The 20,222-nt window shown below is 43.6% G+C and overlaps 1 protein-coding gene across 1 annotated transcript in view; it reads right to left on the bottom strand.

Annotated features, from left to right (window-relative positions):
- The window catches only part of Nup133 (nucleoporin 133), a 49,733-nt gene that overhangs the window by 24,432 nt on the left and 5,079 nt on the right, over positions 1–20,222 (bottom strand). The window contains exons 3-12 of the mRNA XM_052727499.1: positions 20,097–20,200; positions 17,538–17,645; positions 15,097–15,231; positions 13,513–13,683; positions 12,020–12,175; positions 11,044–11,114; positions 7,765–7,912; positions 4,783–4,930; positions 2,895–3,052; positions 586–677 (exon numbers count right to left, since the gene is read on the bottom strand). Of these exons, the coding sequence (XP_052583459.1) occupies positions 586–677; positions 2,895–3,052; positions 4,783–4,930; positions 7,765–7,912; positions 11,044–11,114; positions 12,020–12,175; positions 13,513–13,683; positions 15,097–15,231; positions 17,538–17,645; positions 20,097–20,200 (1,291 nt within the window). The remainder of the gene's footprint in view (positions 1–585; positions 678–2,894; positions 3,053–4,782; positions 4,931–7,764; positions 7,913–11,043; positions 11,115–12,019; positions 12,176–13,512; positions 13,684–15,096; positions 15,232–17,537; positions 17,646–20,096; positions 20,201–20,222) is intronic.

Below are 20,222 nucleotides of genomic sequence, written 5' to 3'. Positions count from 1 at the left end.
CATTTGCTGTGATGTTTTATGAGAGATTTTATCTGCCGTCTTTAGGGCTGCCAATTTTAAGGGTCATTGCTTCCTATGGAGGCTGGATTAGATCTGATGCTCCCAACCTATGTGGGGTGGGGCCTCTGACAGCTGCCGTATTCAGATAATCCCGTGTAAAACCCTAGCACTCAGAAAGAGTTCCTCGAAATGGCACACTACTACACTAGCTCTCACTACCCACCAGGGCACAGTAAGCATCAGTAAAATGTGTCCCATACATAAGGTAAACTGTGATTTACAAACTGTGCTGTGCCAGCTGAGCATAATGGGCATGCCTATAATCCCAGCACTAGAGAGGCAAGATAGGAGGACCAGCCTCGTTATATCGCAAGAACATTAAAACTACAGTGGGGGCGGGAGAAGCTGTTTAGGAGCACCTGCTGCTCTTGCAGAGGACCTGGATTTGGTTCCCATCACCCACACCAGGTGCCTCACAACTGCCTGTACCTCCAGCTCTAGGGGATCTGATGTCCTTTTCTGGATTCTATGAACACACACACACACACACACACCCCTTAACAAAGCAACAAAAATGTGCTATACCTGCAGTACTGTAGGAATGCAGCTTTAAGTAGTTTTGTCTTATCTTCATGGGCTACAGTTTCATTTTTTGTTGTGGTCTCAAAAACCATACTCTATAAAACAAAACAAAAACCAAGCTGTTGCTTGCAGGTGAAGGCACAGAAATGTTTGTTCATGTTGAAGGAAGGTCCTGTGATAGAACACCACACCCCCAGATCTGTTTGCCAATGATCAATCAAAGCCCTACAGAAAAGGCAGGTAACCCAGGGCTTTTTCATCATGGCCAGTGAAACTGTCTCAACTGTCCCTATACTTTCACAATATGCATTAAGCAAAGGGGGAATGACACAGTGAAGCAGGACTAAAGCAAACTAAGAAGAAACGGAACAGTACGAAACAAATTCAGGAATAGGCAGCAGTACTACTATATAACCATGTGATCACAAACAGCAGTTCCAACACATTACATTCTACAGAAACTGCCAAAGCAAATTTTTTTGTTTAAATTTTTTGCTTTTATTTTATGTGTGAGTGTTTGCATGTATATGTGTACACATGTGTGTTTTGCCTGATGTATCCACAGGCCAGAAGAGGACACAGATCTCCTGGAACTGGAGTAACAGATGGTTGTGAGCCACTATGTAGGGGCTGGGAATTGAACCCAGGTCCTCCTCAAGAGCAACAAATGCTCTTGATTGTTTAGCCTTCTCTCCAGCCCCCGTTTCTCCCTTTTTTTGAGACAGGGTCTCACTAGGTAGCCTTGGCTGGCCTGGAACTCTATGTAGATCAGACTGACCTCTAACTCACAGAGATCCACCTGCCTCTGACTCTCAAGAGCTGGGATTCCAACCGGCTTCTTTCACTTCAATTTTTAATTATGAAAATGTCTACACAAAGTCTACATGTGGCAGCACATGTCTGTTATTCCAGTGCTTGGGAGACTGAGGCAAGAGGATCATGAATTCAAGACCAGCCTGAGCTACACAGCAAAACTCTGTCTCAAAAGAAAAAAAAGAAAAAAGTCTATGACGATTACAGACATTAGACAGGCCAGTGTCTTATGGTAAACAAACTCAAATATGTGCATTTGTCATGCATTTCAGTGGAAAAAGACACTTACATTTTAGCAAATATGAAAATATTCTTTGAAAACATTTTTATGTTATCAGCTTTGGAGTTTGTTGGAAGATAAATACAATTGGTTGTGTTAGCATCAAAATAATGTTTCGCCGGGCGGTGGTGGTGTACGCCTTTAATCCCAGCACTTGGGAGGCAGAGCCAGGCGGATCTCAGTTCGAGGCCAGCCTAGTTACAGAGTGAGATCCAGGACAGGCTCCAAAGCTACATGGAGAAACCCTGTCTCAAAAAAAAGAAAAAACAAAAAAAAAAAAAACAGTTTCTTGTCTGAAAAAAATTATATTTCATATACTATTTAAACGAAAAAAAAATCCCTAAACAATTTATTTTTAGCCTTCTGTGACTGAAATATTTTTTTTTTCTGTTTATCTTACAGATAAAGTTACCCCAAGTTTCAAGATAATAGAAAGTTGTTTTTTGTTTGTTTTTTGAGACAGGGTTTCTCTGCATACAGCCCTGGCCATCCTGGAACTCACTTTGTAGACCAGGCTGGCCTGAAACTCTGCCTCCCAAGTGCTGGGACTAAAGGTGTGCACTACCACACCTGGTGAAAGTTAATTTCTTATTTATTTATGTTTAATCTCATTAAGCCTCTCAGAATTCATCTGCTGCAGTCACTGAGATGTCTCAGTGAATAAAGATACTTGCTGTTCAGGTTTAGCGACCCGGGTTTGATCCCCAGAGCCCAGGTGAGGTGGCATACAGGTCTGCCTAGCACAGGTGGGGATAGGTCCTCAGGGTCTGGGCAGTAAGACAAACTGCAAGATAAGCCGCGTCACTTCCCAAGGGGACCACAGGAAAAACTACCCCAAAAAGCACCTTTCCAAAGGGGCTGGACAGTGGGTGGACTGTCACTGTGCTTCCCTGGGCTCATCGAACCATTCCCACACTCATCCTGCCATCGGATTCCTAGGGAAGGTAAAGGAGAGGAGGAAGCGGACGTTGTTCCAAGACCTTGTTTTACAACTGGTGACTTGGAAACAGCGACACACATACATTTGGCTCAGAGATGCCGAGGACAAAGCAGAAGGAATGACTGAGGCCCATGAGCAGCTGTCCTGAGAAAGAGGACCTAGAGATGGGGACAAGAGAACAAGGAACTGACTCCATCCCAGCCTTTCTACGTTGCCTGCCTTTTCTGGTGTGAAATGCTCTGATAAAGCAAACGCTAAGTGGTCTGTGGACCACCTTACCTCACTGCCCCGTCCACCAACTGAAGAGGCCAAAGACTCTTCCAGGTCCTCTGCTAATAGGGACACACTTTCCCTTGGAGTGACAGACACCAGACCACTGTTCCTAGAGAAAAGGATCGGAACACCGCCACAGGAGCCAGCGCCCAAAATGCCATCTCCTGAGAAAAAAATACACAAAGATGCACAGAACAATTCCTCACATCTCCTACCCCAACTAACCCGATGACCTGCGTCCCTCCTCTTTATGACACCTAAAATAAAAACGTTATGGCATAAATGAATTTAATATAATTTATTTTACTTTCTTTGACCAGACTGGTTCAAGTTGGGAAGCTTACGCTATCACCTGCCTCAGCCCCCAGAGTCTATGCTCTACTTTAGCCTCAGCTTTTAAATTCCAAAAAAATCTCAAGACCCTGTTGCTACTCAATGAAGCAGACCGTCTTTGCATGTTAAAGACAGGAAAAGCTGGGCTGCAGAGATGACTCTGCAATTGAAGCACTCGCTGCTTCTGCAAGTCTTAGTGACCTCACCGAGAGGCTCACAACTTCCTGTGTCTCTAGCTCCAGGAGACTACACTCTCTTCTGGTCTCCACTGGTGTCCCTGTCCCTCATAAATAAAAATCTAAAAAACCAAAACCAGGGGCTGGAGAGATGGCTCAGAGGTTAAGAGCACTGACTGCTCTTCCAGAGGTCCTGAGTTCAATTCCCAGCAACCACATGGTGGCTCACAACCATCTGTAATGAGATCTGATGCCCTCTTCTGGCTTGCAGTCATACATGCTGTATACATAATAAATAAATAAATCTTAAAAAAAAAAAAAAAAAAAACAACCAAAACCAAAACCAAATAACAAACAAAACCACCCAAAAAACAAAAACAACAAAACTTGTCCCTGCAAGAGAAGAGTGAGCAAAGCCCTCCTCAGTGCCCCTAAATTCCTCATTCTGTAAAACTCAGGATGGCAGCATCTCCGCCCTATGGTATCTTCTGGCTCCTTGCCTGATGGTCTTTCTCTATTGGGCCAATCCAGGCAGTAGTCAGCCTGCTCTGTGCCTTAGGAACAGCCCACAATACTGTCCCTGTGTGGACCACCACCCAGGCTCCCTCTGTGGCCTTGCCCAGGCCCTGTCCTCCGTACAGTCATAGTAGGGCTATACCTGGTCAGTATTTACTTGTCTGGTCTGTGTTTTAGGCCAGCTCCCCAGGATTCCTCCTGCCAGGGGTCTGGACAAACTAGCTTACAGAGTGTTAACTCAGAGTGAGCCATTCTCCCAAACCAATACGAGCATGTACGTCTCTGTGTTAATTCTTTCTTACTTGTCTCTTCTGAGGAAATTTTTTTTTTGTGTGTACTAATTTTGCCTGTAAAGATAACAGCTTGTGTAAATTCTACCCACTCTTGGGTATTCATCACAGCTGTGAATACAGCTGCTGCAAACAGTACTAATATTTCTACCCGGCAGGTAGCAAACCAGAGGCAAAACGTGCAGTAAAAGAAGAGAAACGGCCAAGAACGGCTAACGAGCTGGCCGAAGTGCGTGAGTTTAAGAATTACTTACTGAAGACTGTATAATATTGGGGATGGACAGACACATACAGGGAGAACCAGAGCGTCCACAAAGATACCACATGCATATGATTAACTGAATTTTTTTTTTTTTCGAGACAGGGTTTCTCTGTGTAGCTTTGCGCCTCTTCTGGAACTCACTTGGTAGCCCAGGCTGGCCTCGAACTCACAGAGATCCGCCTGGCTCCACCTCCCGAGTGCTGGGATTAAAGGCGTGCACCACCACCGCCCGGCGATTAACTGAATTTTTACGAAGGTGAAAATACAATTCAATGGAGAAAGAACCATCTTTTCATCTAAAGTAGCTACCCATGTACCTTGTGTATCAAAGACAATTTTCTCCTGAGGAAGAGAAAACTTCCCAGTTCCTGTGGAGCACACGAAAATGGCATTCTCCATATAGAGATAGGTCATCTGGCTTGAAAAGTTTGGCACTATCAGTCGACATGTAATCAGGTCTTCAGACTGAAAGGTACATTTAGGATTATAGTTAGTAAGAATTAAGACAAAACGATGTGTGATTTTTGCAACCACGTTTGTATGACATCATTCCACAAAAATGTTAAGAATTCTCATTCACTGATTTTCCTTGTGAAAGTAACACACTGCAGAAGATGACTCACTCACAGGAGAGGTGTACAGTCATTGCTGTGGCGTGGACATTTGTGTCCCTCAAGAATTTAGATGCTGACTGCCAACTGTGTTAATATGTGGAGTCTCTAGGAAGGCTCTGCTGAGTAGGCGTGTTCACCTCTATGTGAGGACACCAACAAGAAGGTGCTGAGTGAGGAATAAGCCACCACATCTACTGGAACCTTTACCTTAGACCTCTAACCTCCAGGACTTCCTATAGCTTATAAATTATCCAACCTTAGGTATTTTGCTGCAACAGCCCAAATGAACTAAGACATTTGTCTTATAGGAATTATTTGTTAAGCTGCAACTAGCAAAACTCTAAAACACTTACATGGAGTTAAGATTGTAAGCCCCTAGTAGTAGTAGGATTAAATATCTTTAATCTCAGATCTTGGGAGGCAGAGGCAGAGGCAGGTGGACCTCTGAGTTTGAGGCCAGATTGGTCTACAGAGTAAGTTCCAGGACAGCCAGGGCTACCCAGAAAAACCTTGTCTTGAAAAAAATCAAGCAAGCAAACAAAAAGATTATAACTAGAAGCTTGTAACAAATGAGAAACAAAAAGCTCTAATTTGTTATATTATCTAAACTGGTAGATACAAAAGAAAACATTATGGTTCTGGCTTCTTTTTCTTTTCTTTTTTTTTTGGGGGGGGGGGTTTCGAGACAGGGTTTCTCTGTGTAGCTTTGGAGCCCGTCCTGGAACTCACTCTATAGCCCAGGCTCGAACTCACAGAGATCCACCTGCCTCTGCCTCCCTGTGCTGGGGTTAAAGGCGTGCACCACCACCACCCGGCTGGCTTCTTTTTCTTACACAGTCTTGCTCTGTACCTTGGCTGTCCTGGAGCTCCCTAGGGTGACCTCAAACTCACAGAGATCTGCTCATCTCCACCTATAAAAAGGTGTGCACCTCCAGAAATGGGTGTGCCACTGCACCCGGATGGCTTTTACTTTACCATCCAGTATCACATACAAGCCTACATAGAGCAAGCTTGAAGCCTCCAAACAAACTCACATACAAGACAATTGAATTTATTTGTTCACATATAAAATCAGAGGAAGAAATACAATAAGAACTCACTAGACACAAAATTAGGATATACTAACAATCACCAACTATTTACTAAAGAAGTATTAAAATTTTATAAAAATTATTTTCAATGTGTATATGTGTGCCTGTAGTGGGTATTTGCACACAAATGCAGGTGCCTACAGAGGATAGAAGCTTTGGATCCCATTGAGCTGGAGTGACAGGTAGATATAAGCCACCTGGGAACCAAACTTGGGTCCTCTGCAAGAGCAGCAAATGCTCCTGATCACTAAGTCATCTCTCTAATCCCCTAAAATAATTTTTAAAGCATTTCATTAAAGTGAGACTGCAGAATGTTTTTTCTTTATGTTCTTTTGCACTTTCTGAAAAAAATTAAATGAGTTATAATTTCCAATTATACTAAATTGAAACACATGGTAAGGTTTCTTCTACTTAGAAATAAAAGAACAACAGGTTTTCTTTTTTTTTTTTTTTTGGAGCTGAGGACCGAACTCAGAGCCCTGTGCTTGTTAGGCAAGCACTCTACCACTGAGCTAAATCCCCAACCCCATCAACAGGTTTTCTTATGGGATTCAGATAAGCAAGTATATTAAGAATAAAGACTTAATAGCAGAAGAAATGGCTCCATGGTTAAGAAAGCTTGTTGCTCTGGCAGAGGACCCAAGTTTAATTCCCTGCACCCATGTTGGGTGGCTCACAATCAACTGTCTCTGTCTTCTACAAACATCTGTATGCATGTGCAAATACGCCCCTCCCATAAATAAATAAAAAAGCAAATAAATAAAGGCTAGGCATGGTTACACACACCTTTAACACCAGCACTTGGGAGGAAGAGGCAAGCAGCACTCTGTGAATTCCAGGGTGAGCTAGAGCTACATAGTGAGACACTGTCTCAAATAAATAATAAAGATTAAAGAGAATTAAATGCTACATAAGGTTAAGGGGTATGTTGCACAGCTGCCATAGCTTCCCCGGCTAAGTATCAGTTACTAGATAGTGTGTTTAATTGCTGTTTACATACTCAGCACTAGTGCAACTATCTTCCGGTGACTTACTTTGTAGAATATGTAAATAGAGCCATTCCCTAGGCACATGGAATTCTTCCAGAATATAAGTGTCTCAAAATTAAACCCCAGGAAGACAGGGTGGCACACACCTATAATACCAACAACTTGGGAGACAAGAGACAGAAAGATCTTGACTACATAGTCAGACAGGGCTACACAGAGAGACCCTATCTCAAATACCATACACACACACACACACACACACACACACACACACACACACACACACACTCCAAATCACACTGGGCTACATAGAGTGACCCTATCTCAAATACAACACGCACACACACACACCAAAATCTGCATCCAAGTACTTCTCCATGCACCTCACCATCAAACTTCCTTCCTACTCAGTAAAGAGCTGCTACAGCAGAAGAGTCAGAGGACTGGCCGCTGGCTGCCTTCATTGTCATCTTTCAAGAATGAGACAGAAAAACAAAAAAGCAATAATATCTGAAAGTATTTCCAAGTCCTGCAAATGACACCTTAAAAGACACCAATGGTCATAAAGGAGGCTGATGTGGTGGCTTCTGTGGGACTTTACTTACCTGGAAAGGTGGGTTGTACTGAGTAACTTCTACGGTGACGGTATCTGACATTTGGTTACCATTGTCTTCCACTGTTATCAGGGAGTAATAGACGAGGCAGGGACTGTCTCCCAGGTGCCACGCTGCTGCCAAAACCAGGAGCCCATCACTAGATAAGAGGGGGGAAAAGGCAGGCTTCTTGTGTGTGTGTTTTGTTGTTGTTTCTTTGAGACTGTGTTTCACTATATAGCCCTGGCTGTTGTGGAATTCACAGAGCTCCAAAGGCATGTGCCACCACACCCTGCAGGCTTCTTGTAAACAGTATGCCAGATTACTACAAAATTAAATACATTCACCATACATGCTAGAGCCCTGCACCTACATATTTACCCAAGGGAGAAAAAAAATATTCTCATAATTGCCTTCATGTAAATGTTTACACTGGCTTTGTTACAGTAGCTAACCTGAAAACAACCCAATGTCTTCAACTGATGAGTAGATAAATCCTGGTTTCTCTCTCTATATATATATATATATTCTCTTGAATATTATTTAGCAATGAAAACAAAGAAATTTCTGAATCAGTTTTACATCCACCACATCAAAGCTGTATTTACAATGCATGACTCATTTATACACAGTTCTGAAAAAGACAAAACTTTGAAGACAGAACAGATGAATGACTTTCAGGGGCACAAAGGAATTTTGGAGGAAAGGTGATCTCTTTCCCTACCTTCTCCCCCAGCCCCTTATTGAGGTTCAAAATCTGCCTGTATGTAGATACTGCTCTACCACTGAGCAACACCCCCAGCTCTGTTCTATGTCATGACTATGGTTAAGAGGACTATACGCTGCCAGGCAGCGGTTGTACACGCCTTTAGTCCCAGCATTTGGGAGGCAGAGGCAGGTGAATCTCTGTGAGTTTGAAGCCAGTCTGGTCTACAGAACTAGTTAGGATAGCCAAGGTTACACAATGAAATTCTATCTCAAAACAAAAACAAACAACAAAAAAAGATGACTATATGTACTTAGCAAGACTCACAGAATTAAAATCAGGCATGGATGGTGGCACACACCTGTAATTCTATTACTTGGGGCATGGTGGCAGAAGGCCCTGGAGTTCAAGGCCAGCCTGGACTACTCTTCCAGGGGGCCTGAGATCAGTTCCTGGCACCCACATCAGGAGGATCCCAATCATGAAACTCCAGCTCCAAGGGATCAGATGCTGTTTTCAGGCCTCTGCATGTACACACACACACACACACACACACACACACACACACACACGAGAGAGAGAGAGAGAGAGAGAGAGAGAGAGAGAGAGAGAGAGAGAGAGAGAGAGAGAGAGAGAGAATGTAAATCATTAAAAACAAAAACCCACACTTGGGAAGCAGAGGCAGACAGATCTCCGTGAGTTCCCAGGCCACACTTACACAGTAAGCTCGTCTCAAAACAACCCCCCTCAAAAAATCCATGAAGTTATTTTAGGTAGTGACAACAATAGGAACATAGGTACATAATCACAATTTTACAGATCAGTAAAACTTTGACAAATAGTTTATGTAAGAATTTACACATTGGGGCTAGAGAGATGGTTCAGCAGTTGAGAACATTGATTTCTCTTCTAGAGGACCCAGGTTCGATTCCAAGCACCCACATGGCAGCTCATGGCTGTCTGTGGATCCAGTTCCAGGGGACCTGACACCCTTACACAGACATACATGCAGACAAAACACCAATGCACATGAAATAAAAATTTTTTAAAAAAGTAAAATAAAAGAGAATCTACACATTAATAAACTGAAATGGAAAATCTCAAGTCAGGCATGATCGCACATGCCTGTAATTCCAGCACTCTGGGGACTGAGTCAGCAGGATCCCAAGCCTAAGGCTAACATGCTAAAAGAAAGACTGTCACAAAACAAAACAACCCTAAGTTTATATCTAAAATGAAGAAAGCTCAGCCTTATCAGTAGTAATCCAATAAAAATTCCTAAGTCTGCTCACCTGAACACGTAAGCTCAGATTGTGGCTATGGAAAAAACAGCAAATTATCAGTAAGAGTCAATGATGACAAAGGAGACATGATGTTCTCACACAGAAGAAACCTCATGCATTCCAATTAATGAGAGCTCATGACAGAGAGAACAGTCATCAAGAAGACAGAGAACAAGAGTGCTTTCCAAGTTTCTCAAGGACTTGGGTCACAGAAGAGTGGAGTCGCAGAGCAGCAACACCTAAGCATGCTTTATTCCTCATTCTCAACCTAAAAAGGTTATGGCAAGCCCAGAGGGCCACACCCTAAATTTCCAAAAGTCAGATAAATGAAAACAAGTATGGTCTTTAATAAAAATGCTTGTAGAAATTAAGGAAACACTATCATTCTACCTCCTTGGTAGCTTTTACAGGATCTTCAAATACTGCGGAGAAACATGCTAAGGGTCTCAATAGTGCCAGTGAGAGAACCACACATCATTGTGACAACTGTAACACCCTTCTGAGAAACACGTATACCAACTGTACTATACCAAAACCAGGACACAGTAAACACGACTCTGAAACATGAAGTCTTTAAATGCCAGGTGTGGTGGCACACACCTTTAATTCCAGCACTCTGGAAGGCAGAGGCAGGCAGCTCTGAAATTGAGGCCAGCCTAGTCTACATAGTGAGCTCCATGTCAGCCAAGGCTATATAGTGAGACCCTGTCTCAAAAAAGGCAACAAAAAAGTCTTCAATTTTCTTTGTTTGCAATAGGGTCTTGTATATTGCTCAGGCTGGCCAGGAACCTCCTGCCTCAGCCTTCCTGAGCTGTCAAGGCCTGCCTGAGAACTGCTGCTAAGAGGAACCTCACTCCAAGCATAAGCATGCTGAGTCTGGCTTGCACTGGAGGGACACGGCCTCATGACAGCTTAGCCGCTGACTACAGGGTACAAGAGCTCCTTCACTGACACTGATGAGAACCCGAGGTCTCCAATAGAGAGCAGGGAGACTACTGTTCTGGACTCCCTTGGCAACAGAAAGGAGGAGGTGTTGGCCTTAAGATGGAATAAAGACAAAGCTGGTCCAGCTGTGCAAGCCAAGAAGCTTCAGGTCTAACAGGGACAGGAATAGACCATTTATAGCTGAGGAATGTTTCAATTTCCCACATGAACCAGCATCACTATGTAAGGAACAGCAGACCACCCAGAGGCTTAGCAGACACTGAGAAGAGCAGTGCCAGCAGAGCAGCAGCAGGGCACACGTCACCACAAAGATGTCAACTCGTTATCCAACTTCTTTAGGACAAGTTAGCTGCTTACCAGTTTTGCTTCAAGTCCAAATACTGAATGTTGACCCCTTCTTTAATAGCTTCGTAGTTACTTTCAGATCCCTAAATGGAAATAGCAAAGTGTAAGCAAGCTCCCAGTAATTACTGTGTCTTTCTTTCCACGCACTGAACACCCAGCACCTGGAAAAGTGCTGCATCCATGGGCAATGAACACTTAAAAACTAGCAAACCAAGCCAGCTGTGATAGTAGACAGGCAGATCTCTCTAATATCAAGGCCAACCTGGTCTACATAGTAAGTTCCAAGACAGGCAGAGCTGTCTAGTGAAACCCTGTCTTTTTTTTTTTTTTTGGTCTTTTTCAAGACAGGGTTTCTCTGTGTAGCTTTTGGAACCTGTCCTGGAACTTGCTCTATAGACCAGGTTGGCCTCGATCTCAGAGATCGCCTGCTTCTGCCTCCCAAGTGCTGGGATTAAAGGCATGTGCCACTACCACCTGGCAACTCTGTCTTAAAAAAAAAAATGAGGTCAGCTGGGTAGGGTGGCACATGATTATATCCCTACTGCATAGGTAGCGAAGGCAGGAGAATAACTACATAGTGAGCTTGAAGCCAGCCTGAGTGACATGAAACTGTCTTGCCACCCCACAAATTAGCAAATTAAACACTGATTTCTATTACAGATAGGGATTGAACACCCAGTTATACTTATTTAGTAGCTATATGTATGTACACACACACACACACACACACACACACACACACACACACACACACACACACACACACACTACTTATTACATGGAAATATATTTCAATGAGGCAGATGGGATGGCTGTGGCAATGCTTATCTATAATCCCAGTACTTGGGAGATTGAGGCAGAAGGACTTAAAAGAGTTCACAACCAGCCTGGGCTACAGAGTGAGTCCCTGTCTCAAAGAAAACAAAGAAGGAATAAACACAGTTACACACCATAAATCAAGCCAGAAATAGCCATTACTATTCCTCACCCAAATAGCATCAGTAATGCTTTCCTTCAGGGCTCTGTGCATATCCCAACTGTGAGCCTGTTTTTCTGAAGAATCATCCAGTTCCCATTTACAGATGTTTGAACTTGTCAGGGTGTAGAAACTCGATCTTCCTCTGTCCCACAGAACACTGGCCAGCTGTGCAGAGAGAAGGGGGTCATGCTGAGACTGAGTCCAACTTCATGTGTTTTACAGCTTTCTGACTATAAATCTTCCCCCAGGCTCTGTAGGAAGGAGTAACTCTGAAACAGACCTTGAAAATAAGGCTGAATCTCCAAAGGAAAGGCCTGGGAAGAGCAGAGCTGGAAAGAGCAGAATTGGAAGATGGGAAAGTGAGAGTCCTCAGAGAACCAGTGTCTTATTAAATTGGAACTATATGTAAGAACTCTTTAAAGAAACCACAGCAGAGTCTTGAGTGTGTGTCTATAAACCTGGTGAGTCAAGGAGATGTTCATAGCTTTTGAGTCTAGCACTTGAAGGGAGCCCAGCAGGGAGGACACGCATTAGACATGGGCATTATTTGTATGATGAGTAGAAGCTTTAGTATGAAATAGATGTGTTTAAGTTCAATGTACACAGTGGTTTTTAGTTTAAACCCCCAGTGCTCCCATTTCTCCTGTTACAGGGCAAGAAGGGCCAACAATGAGGCGGTCCAGGGCTTTGACAGAGACAGAACACGGGATGAAATGCACCCAGAAGCAGCTGGGGAACCACTGGATGTACGACAGAGAGGGAAGTGCAGTGACTGTCATCATGGTTTGAAACCCAAGTCACTTGAGAAAAGGGACAGTGCCATTAACAGAAACAGACATGTCAAAAGATGAAAATTTTGTGTTTAAACATACTGTTTACGTTTAAAGGACATTCAAGGGAACAAGTGACCAAGTCACCTGAGGTGAGGAACACGCAGTATGTTGAGGAGCTGAGCTTTAATGCAGGCTCGAGTATGACAGCAGCTCACTACCTCAACCTTTTTGGAACAATGGAGAGAAAGGGTTCTGCTTCACACGAGAATCAAAGCAGCTGGCGGATCCAGGTCTATACTCTCTTCCTCCCGGACAAGTCAGGAGGGTAAATGTGAGTCATCCACACGGAACTGGAGGTGTGGGAGAAGACACACTTCAGGCCAAATTCAGCCTTAAAAACTCATAAAAAAAAAACTTCCATAGGAGGGCTGGAGATGTGGCTTAGTGGTCAACAACACCTAAGTGTTCTTCAAGAGGACCCAGGTTCGATTCCCAACACCCACAGGGCAGCTCACAACTTTAACTCCAGTTCCAGGGGATTTGATGCTCTCTTCTGGCCTCAGCAGGCACCAGGCAACCATAAGATGCATAGAAATACATGCAGGCAAATACTCATACACACAAAAATAAAAAGCAAACCCAAAACCCAATAGCTTATATTCATATGAAACCAGTAACACTGTTCCAGGAAACTTTCAATTCAGTATAAACAGCTCTTTGTAAACATACCATGAGGTCACTAGTAGGGGACAGAATCCCAAAAAGGGAAGAAACCTTTCGGCCAATCCCTGAGAGCATGCCTTGGCCCTGGGGCAGGACGTGCTGGTGAATCTTCCCTGAGCTTTCAGGAATCAGTCGAATTAGCTGGCTCCCCACGGAGGACAGGATGAAACTTCCTCCCTGTGAACAAACAGCACAAGATAAACTCGGAATACATAGAATCTTAGGACCAAGAACTACCAAAAAACCTGTGACAAAGCCTGGTGTGGTGGTGCATGCCTCAAATCCCAGCACTTGAGAAACTGAGGCAGGGGGATTACCATTAATGCCAGCCTGGGCTGCAGAGCAAGATTTTGTCTCAATTGAAAAAAAATTTTTTTTTGATAGACAAAACTTACCCCTACCTTAAATATACCTGAGAGGATTTTAAAAAGATATTATTATTCCATTAAAATCTTTTCACTAATTAAGCCGGGCGGTGGTGGCGCACGCCTTTAATCCCAGCACTCGGGAGGCAGAGCCAGGCGGATCGCTGTGAGTTCGAGGCCAGCCTGGGCTACCAAGTGAGTTCCAGGAAAGGCGCAAAGCTACACAGAGAAACCCTGTCTCGAAAAACCAAAAAAAAAAAAAAAAAAAAAAAAAAAAAAAAAAAAATCTTTTCACTAATTAATATACAGAAATATTCTTACAACAAAAAAAAGTTCACCTTTTAAAATCTGAGGTTTAAATTAGGGTTTACCATTTGTAGGTTTAACAAATATCAGATTTCTCTTTCTTTCTCTTTCTTTTTTTTTTTAAAGGCAGCCTCATGCATTCATTCCAAGGTGGCCTTGAACTCATTATGTAGCCAAGGATGACCCTGAATTCCCTATCCTCCTGAATGCTGGGATCATCGGTATGCACGATTACATCTGGTTTAAGCAATGCTGGGGATGGAATCAAGAGCCTTGTGAATGTTAGGCAAGTACTCTGCTGACCAAATCCTAACCCCAGCCCCAGATTTCTTCCATAACTGCAGAGTAGACACCAAAAAGCATTCTCCCAGTCTCTAAGAGTTAGTTTCCTTCTATTTATTTATTTATTTGCTTGCTTGCTTGTTTTTTTGAAACAGGGTTTCTATATGTAGACCAGGCTGTCCTCGAACTCACAGAGATCTGCCTGCCTCTGCCTCCTGAGTGCTGGGATTAAAGTTATACACCACCAGGCCTAGCTTGTCTAAGAGTTTGTTTGTTTTCTCTGTGTAGCCCTGGCTGTCCTGGAACTAGCTCTGTAGACCAGGCTGGCCTTGAACTCAAAGAGATGAGTTCTCTATGCGAACTACCTGCCTCGGCCTCCAGTGTGCTGGGATTAAAGGTGTGCACCCGGCTTGTCCAAGAGTTTGTAATAACTACTTTTGTAAAATACTTAAAGGGAGTGAACCAACATCCTACTGCCCCACTGAAAGGCCTCCCTGCTCCAGTTCATACCACAGCCCTCACCCTCTTCTCTTCCTTGCCTTTCCTTTATGCCTCCCAGGTCCCTGTAGCTGTTCAGAATCCACATCCAGCTTCAGCTCTCCCTACCAGTCCACACTACAGCTCTCCTCATACACACCTGCACTGCTGTCAGGAACCTACACATCTTCTCGCCTCCCAAATCCACACAGGTCTCTGAGTAGGTGTCTTCCCTGGCGAGGCTGGGCCAGTAGCGGATGGACCCCTCTTTGGTAGCAACCATGACAGCAACAGCCTTAAAACAAACCACAGTCAACAGCAACAATGGAAGAAGGCCTCGAACCCAGGTGCCTATGACATTATGACACTGTGAAAACAAGACTTGCTTGTTTTTATAATACTTTTATTATTATTTTACATATTCATTTATTTTAGAGACGGTCTCACTATGTTGCACTGGCTGCCCTTGAACTCATAGAGATCTGACTGCCTCTACATTTCAAGTACTGGGATTAAAGGTGTGTACAATCATGCCCATCAAAATTCTTTACTTTTAAGATTAAGCAACAGTAACACCGCCTTCACCTTTCTGTTCAGGTTTTGTGAATTTTAACATGTGTAGATGGTGTAATCACCCACCCTAAGGGTACAGAACAGTTCTGTCATCCCAGACCTCCTAATGCTGACCCCTGATGGTCATGCCTTCCCTGCTTTACCCTGGCAACCATTCCATCACTGTAGATCTGGCACTTTGAGAATGTCAGACAGCAGAACAGACTAAATTCCAACCCTGCTTCTCTACCACAGCTTCCCTGAGGTTTCTCTGGGTCACTGCACGAGTTGTTTGCTAAAGGACCCACTGGTTGTTTTCAGCTTCAACATTGCAAATAAAACTGCTATAACACAAGTGACTTTTTGTGTTTTCATTTCTCAAATGAAATTATGAAATTTGCAGGTAGATGGACAGAGCTGGAAAATATTCCATTAAATGAGATACCCAGGCTCAGGAAGATAAACACTGTATGTGAAACACTCACATGTGAATCTTAGCTTTTACTTCTTACATATTTTTATTCATGTGGCAGTGAGTTCGTACAGAGATCAGAAAATTAAAATGGGGGAGAATAAAAGAGGTGCTAAGGGGGATGGGGCTGGTAATAGAACACATGTGATCTGAGGGTAGGAGGGGTGAAGCAGGGATAAGGAGCAGGGAGGTGGAGGAGAGCCAATTAAAGCTAGGTTATAGACCCTACAGTAGAGGGTAGAGGTACATGCCTTTAATGTCAGCACTTGGGAGGCAGAGGCATGTGGATCTCATGAGTTCAAGGCCAGCCTGATCCACACAGTGAGTTCCAGGACAGCCAGAGCCACATGGTAAGACCCTGTCTTGAAACAAACAAGCAAGCTAGGCTATATACAAAAATGTCTTAAGAAACTTAATAATATGTATATATTTCTCATTTTTTTAAGAGAAATGGCCAGGAATGGACTGTTAGGTCACAGGGCATGTGTACTCTCACTTTATAAGAAACTGGAAACCAAGAATATGCAGTTTTACATCCCACCCAGGAGTTCCAGCTGCTCCACATCCTGTCTCATTCAGCAGTGTCAGGCTCATTATAGCCATTCTATTAGCTGTAGAGCAGTGGTCACGGGTGTGTTGTCTGTACTGTTCCAATGGCAATGATGCTAAACAGCTCTTCATGTGCTTATCTGCCACACCCAGACTCTCGGTAAAGTAAATGTCTAATGAAGACCTTGCCCTGTTTTGTTCTTCTTTCTTTCATTTATATATTTTATGTGTATGAGTGTTGCCTGCATGTACATATATGCATCATGTACATGTCTGGTGCCTGTGGAAGTCAGAAGACATATGACCCCCTCACCCCGCCCCCTAACTGTGGACTAAAAGGAGCCCACCCCGCCCCCCCTCCAACTCCAAACTCTGAATTTGGTCTTGAGGATCAAAATGATGATTCCCTGGAACTGGAGTTACAGATTACTGTGAGCCACCACGTGGCTGCTGGGAATCAAACTGGGGTCCTCTGCAGGAACATTTAGGTGCTGTGGACCTCTGGGCCACCTGTCTGTTTTTACATTGGATTGCTTGTTTCCTCATCAAACTTTGCTTTGTGACTTTTCTGTATTCTGGATGTAAGTCCTCAGTCTGTACCTTGTTTCATTTTCTTATTTTAGAAAAGGTATTGCTTGAGACAAGGTCTCATCAAAGCTCCTGTTGGCCTGGAAGTTGATACAGACCAGGCTAAATTTGACCTCACAGAGATCTGTCTCTGCCTCCCCAGTGTGGAGATTAAAGGTGTGCACCACCACACCAGGCTCTCAATCAGCTTTATTAAAAAAAGATTTAAAAAATTACATGTACGTGTGTACATCTGCTTGTCTGTGTGTTCACCACCTGCTTGCAGGTAGCTGCAGAGGTCAGAAAAGATTGTCACATCTCCTAGAACTGGAGTTACATACAGTCCTGAGTCACCTAGGGAGGGAGCTGGGAACTGAACCCATGTCCTCCGCATGAGTTATACAGGCTCTTAACCACGAGCCATCTTCCCAGCCCCTTCAATCAGCTTTTAAGTCACCTACCTGAACGGAATGTACTTCACCTGAGGTTGCAACATAAGAGAGTGCCACCAGGTCAGCGCTCCAGTGGTAATCACTAGGGGGCAGCTGGAGTTCTTTGCAAACAGATAACTGCAAGACAAATGCAAACAGAAAAACCTTCACCTTCAACCCAGTTTGTTTATTCTGACTTCTTTGTTTCTTCTGTATATTTCATATGAATTCATGGCTGGAACACTATTTTACAATATCCTTTCTTTTCACAGCTCTTTTTGATCAGGTACAACAGAGAATCTTAAGAGACACAAAGGCAGGAATACACAAATGCTAAAATGGACTTCTGTATGAACTAGTCTATGTGCTCATACTAGGCCGAGGGCTCAACTGGTTAGCAGTGGTTTTCAACCTTCCTAATGCTGCGACCCTTTAACACAGTTCCTCATGCTGTGATGACCCCCAACCATAAAATTATTTCATTGCTACTTTATAACTGTAACTTTGTTACTGTTAAGAATCGTAATGTAAATAGCTAATCAGCAGGATATCAGATACGTGAGCCCTGTGGGGATGCAACCCACAAGCTGAGAACCACTGTGTTAGGAGAAGTGACCAGGTATCCTGCAAAATTTTCCCAGCTGAGGTATAACTGATTTGACATGTAAAATTATGATGGCCAAAGAGAAATGATACCAAGTTTCCTTGAAACTACTTCTTAGGCTTGCAGCTGAACATTGACTCGCTCTGCTAACTCAGTACATTAAGAATTCTCCCTCACTGCTACTTCTAAGCATACACATCCTTTCTAATCTGAGGGAGGACGGCAAGTCTGGAGACACCAAGCTTTAGGGAGGAAGGAGCCCTGAGCTCCAGTGGAACAATGACCTACAAGGTAGTGACAGTAGCTGGAAGACGTGCTTGAAAGGAGGCTGCTGAGAGACTATTACAGACTTCATTGATGGTCCCACTGTTAGGAGCTGACAGCCCAAGGTTAACCTACAAAGCGCACACCTGACTCCAGCCTAGGAAAAAAAGCATGCTCAGTTCTTAGTATGTGGGCAGCTTAGGCAAACTGTCCAGCACTGTGGTCCCTGAACATTCTCACAGCTTCGAATTTTATTAAGTGCAAATAATATAGATTTTGCTTTAAAACAGAATGGTTGAAGGATAAGGAAGGCAGAAGGGCTCTCTGTGCAGGGAAGGAACCTAAGGAACCTGTTGGTTGAGTCTGGTCCCCTCATCAATGCTGGGGATTCTTAAGACAGGCTGAGGATTGGGGCTGCAAGGTCTATATTTATTCTACATGGAAGGGCAACATTTTAATTCCTCCCCTACACCTTAAGCCATTCCTATCCAAAGTTGATGTTAGCCAATGGCATGGCCCCTCTTCTCCCCACCTGCTAATCATTTTGGAGTCTGAAGCAGGAAGAGACAATAAGAACTTGGAGGGAGAACATATTGTGCTGATTTTCCAGGATTATCTTTTTTTTTGTTTTTTCCCGAGACAGGGTCTATATATATATATAGCCCTAGGAGTCCTGAAACTCGGTATGTAGACCAGGCTAGCCTTGAACTCATAAAGATCCACCTGACCTGTCTCTGCCTCTCGAGTCTGGAACTAAAGGCATGCACCACCACATTGGGCTGTTTAGTTTAATTTTTTAAAATTTATTTTATATACATGAGTGTTTTGCTTACATGTGTGTATGTTCACTACAGGTATGTCTGGTGCCTATAGAGGCCAGAAGAAGGCATTGGATACCTTTGGAACTAGACTTATAAATATTTGTGAGCCACCAGGTGGCTGCTGAGAACTGAACTGGGGTTCTCTGGAAGAGCAACAAGTAGTCTAAACCACTAAGCAACAACCCTTTCCAGGGTCTTTAGAGGCAAAGAGGAGAGTTACCCCAGGAGAGAGATGGATGGTCAGAATAACTCACAGGGCAGGAATCTACATTCTCAGTGTGTGGGAATATGGGCACGTGCATGCACACATGCACACACCACTCTCCCCACCCCCACTCTCATGAGGCTTCCAAGGCTGAAAGTATTCCCTCACACATGATGAAGGCTCTGAAACCCCGTTGGACTTTCATTAAGATGCAGAAAACACTCAGCACAGTGTGGTACATGACAAGGTGCAGGATGCTGTGGTGGGTGGATGGAGCTGGTCCTCCAGAAAAACCTCAACTGCAAGAAGGAGAAGGCTGATCACATCAGGGCAGCTTGCAGACCCGAGAGAACACAGTGTGGAAAACCAAGTCTGGAGAGCAGGAAGGAGAAGGACACATGATCCAGAGCCCATGAAGACAATAACATCTCAAGCTCATGCTCATTTATTTTGGCTGCAGGGCATTTTTTGAGAAGGAAGAAACTAAAGACATCAAGAAAAGTAAATTATTAAAAGAGGAGCAGTTTTGTTTTGTTTTTCCCCAACAAACTATGAATTCACATTCGTCTTCATATCATGAATTCCTAATGCTTACACAGATTGACCAGCATCCCTCATGAACTTTAAAGAATAAAGGCAAAAATAAAGAACAGTTGGGACCCCTCTTCCCCACTTGTTATCTAAAGAGCCGTTACCTTGGTGACAGGCGACACAGTAATCTTCCAAACGAGGAGTTTCTCTTTGCACACCAGGCAAGCCCACCCACCTTCATCTATGTGGACAGAGAGCTGATCGTCAGCTGAGGGAAAAATAAGATACAA

The sequence above is a fragment of the Peromyscus californicus genome, unplaced genomic scaffold (genome assembly GCF_007827085.1).
Source record: "Peromyscus californicus insignis strain IS unplaced genomic scaffold, ASM782708v3 Scaffold_8__1_contigs__length_139910024, whole genome shotgun sequence".
Taxonomy (NCBI): domain Eukaryota; kingdom Metazoa; phylum Chordata; class Mammalia; order Rodentia; family Cricetidae; genus Peromyscus; species Peromyscus californicus.
This window is presented reverse-complemented; position numbering and strand designations above follow the sequence as displayed.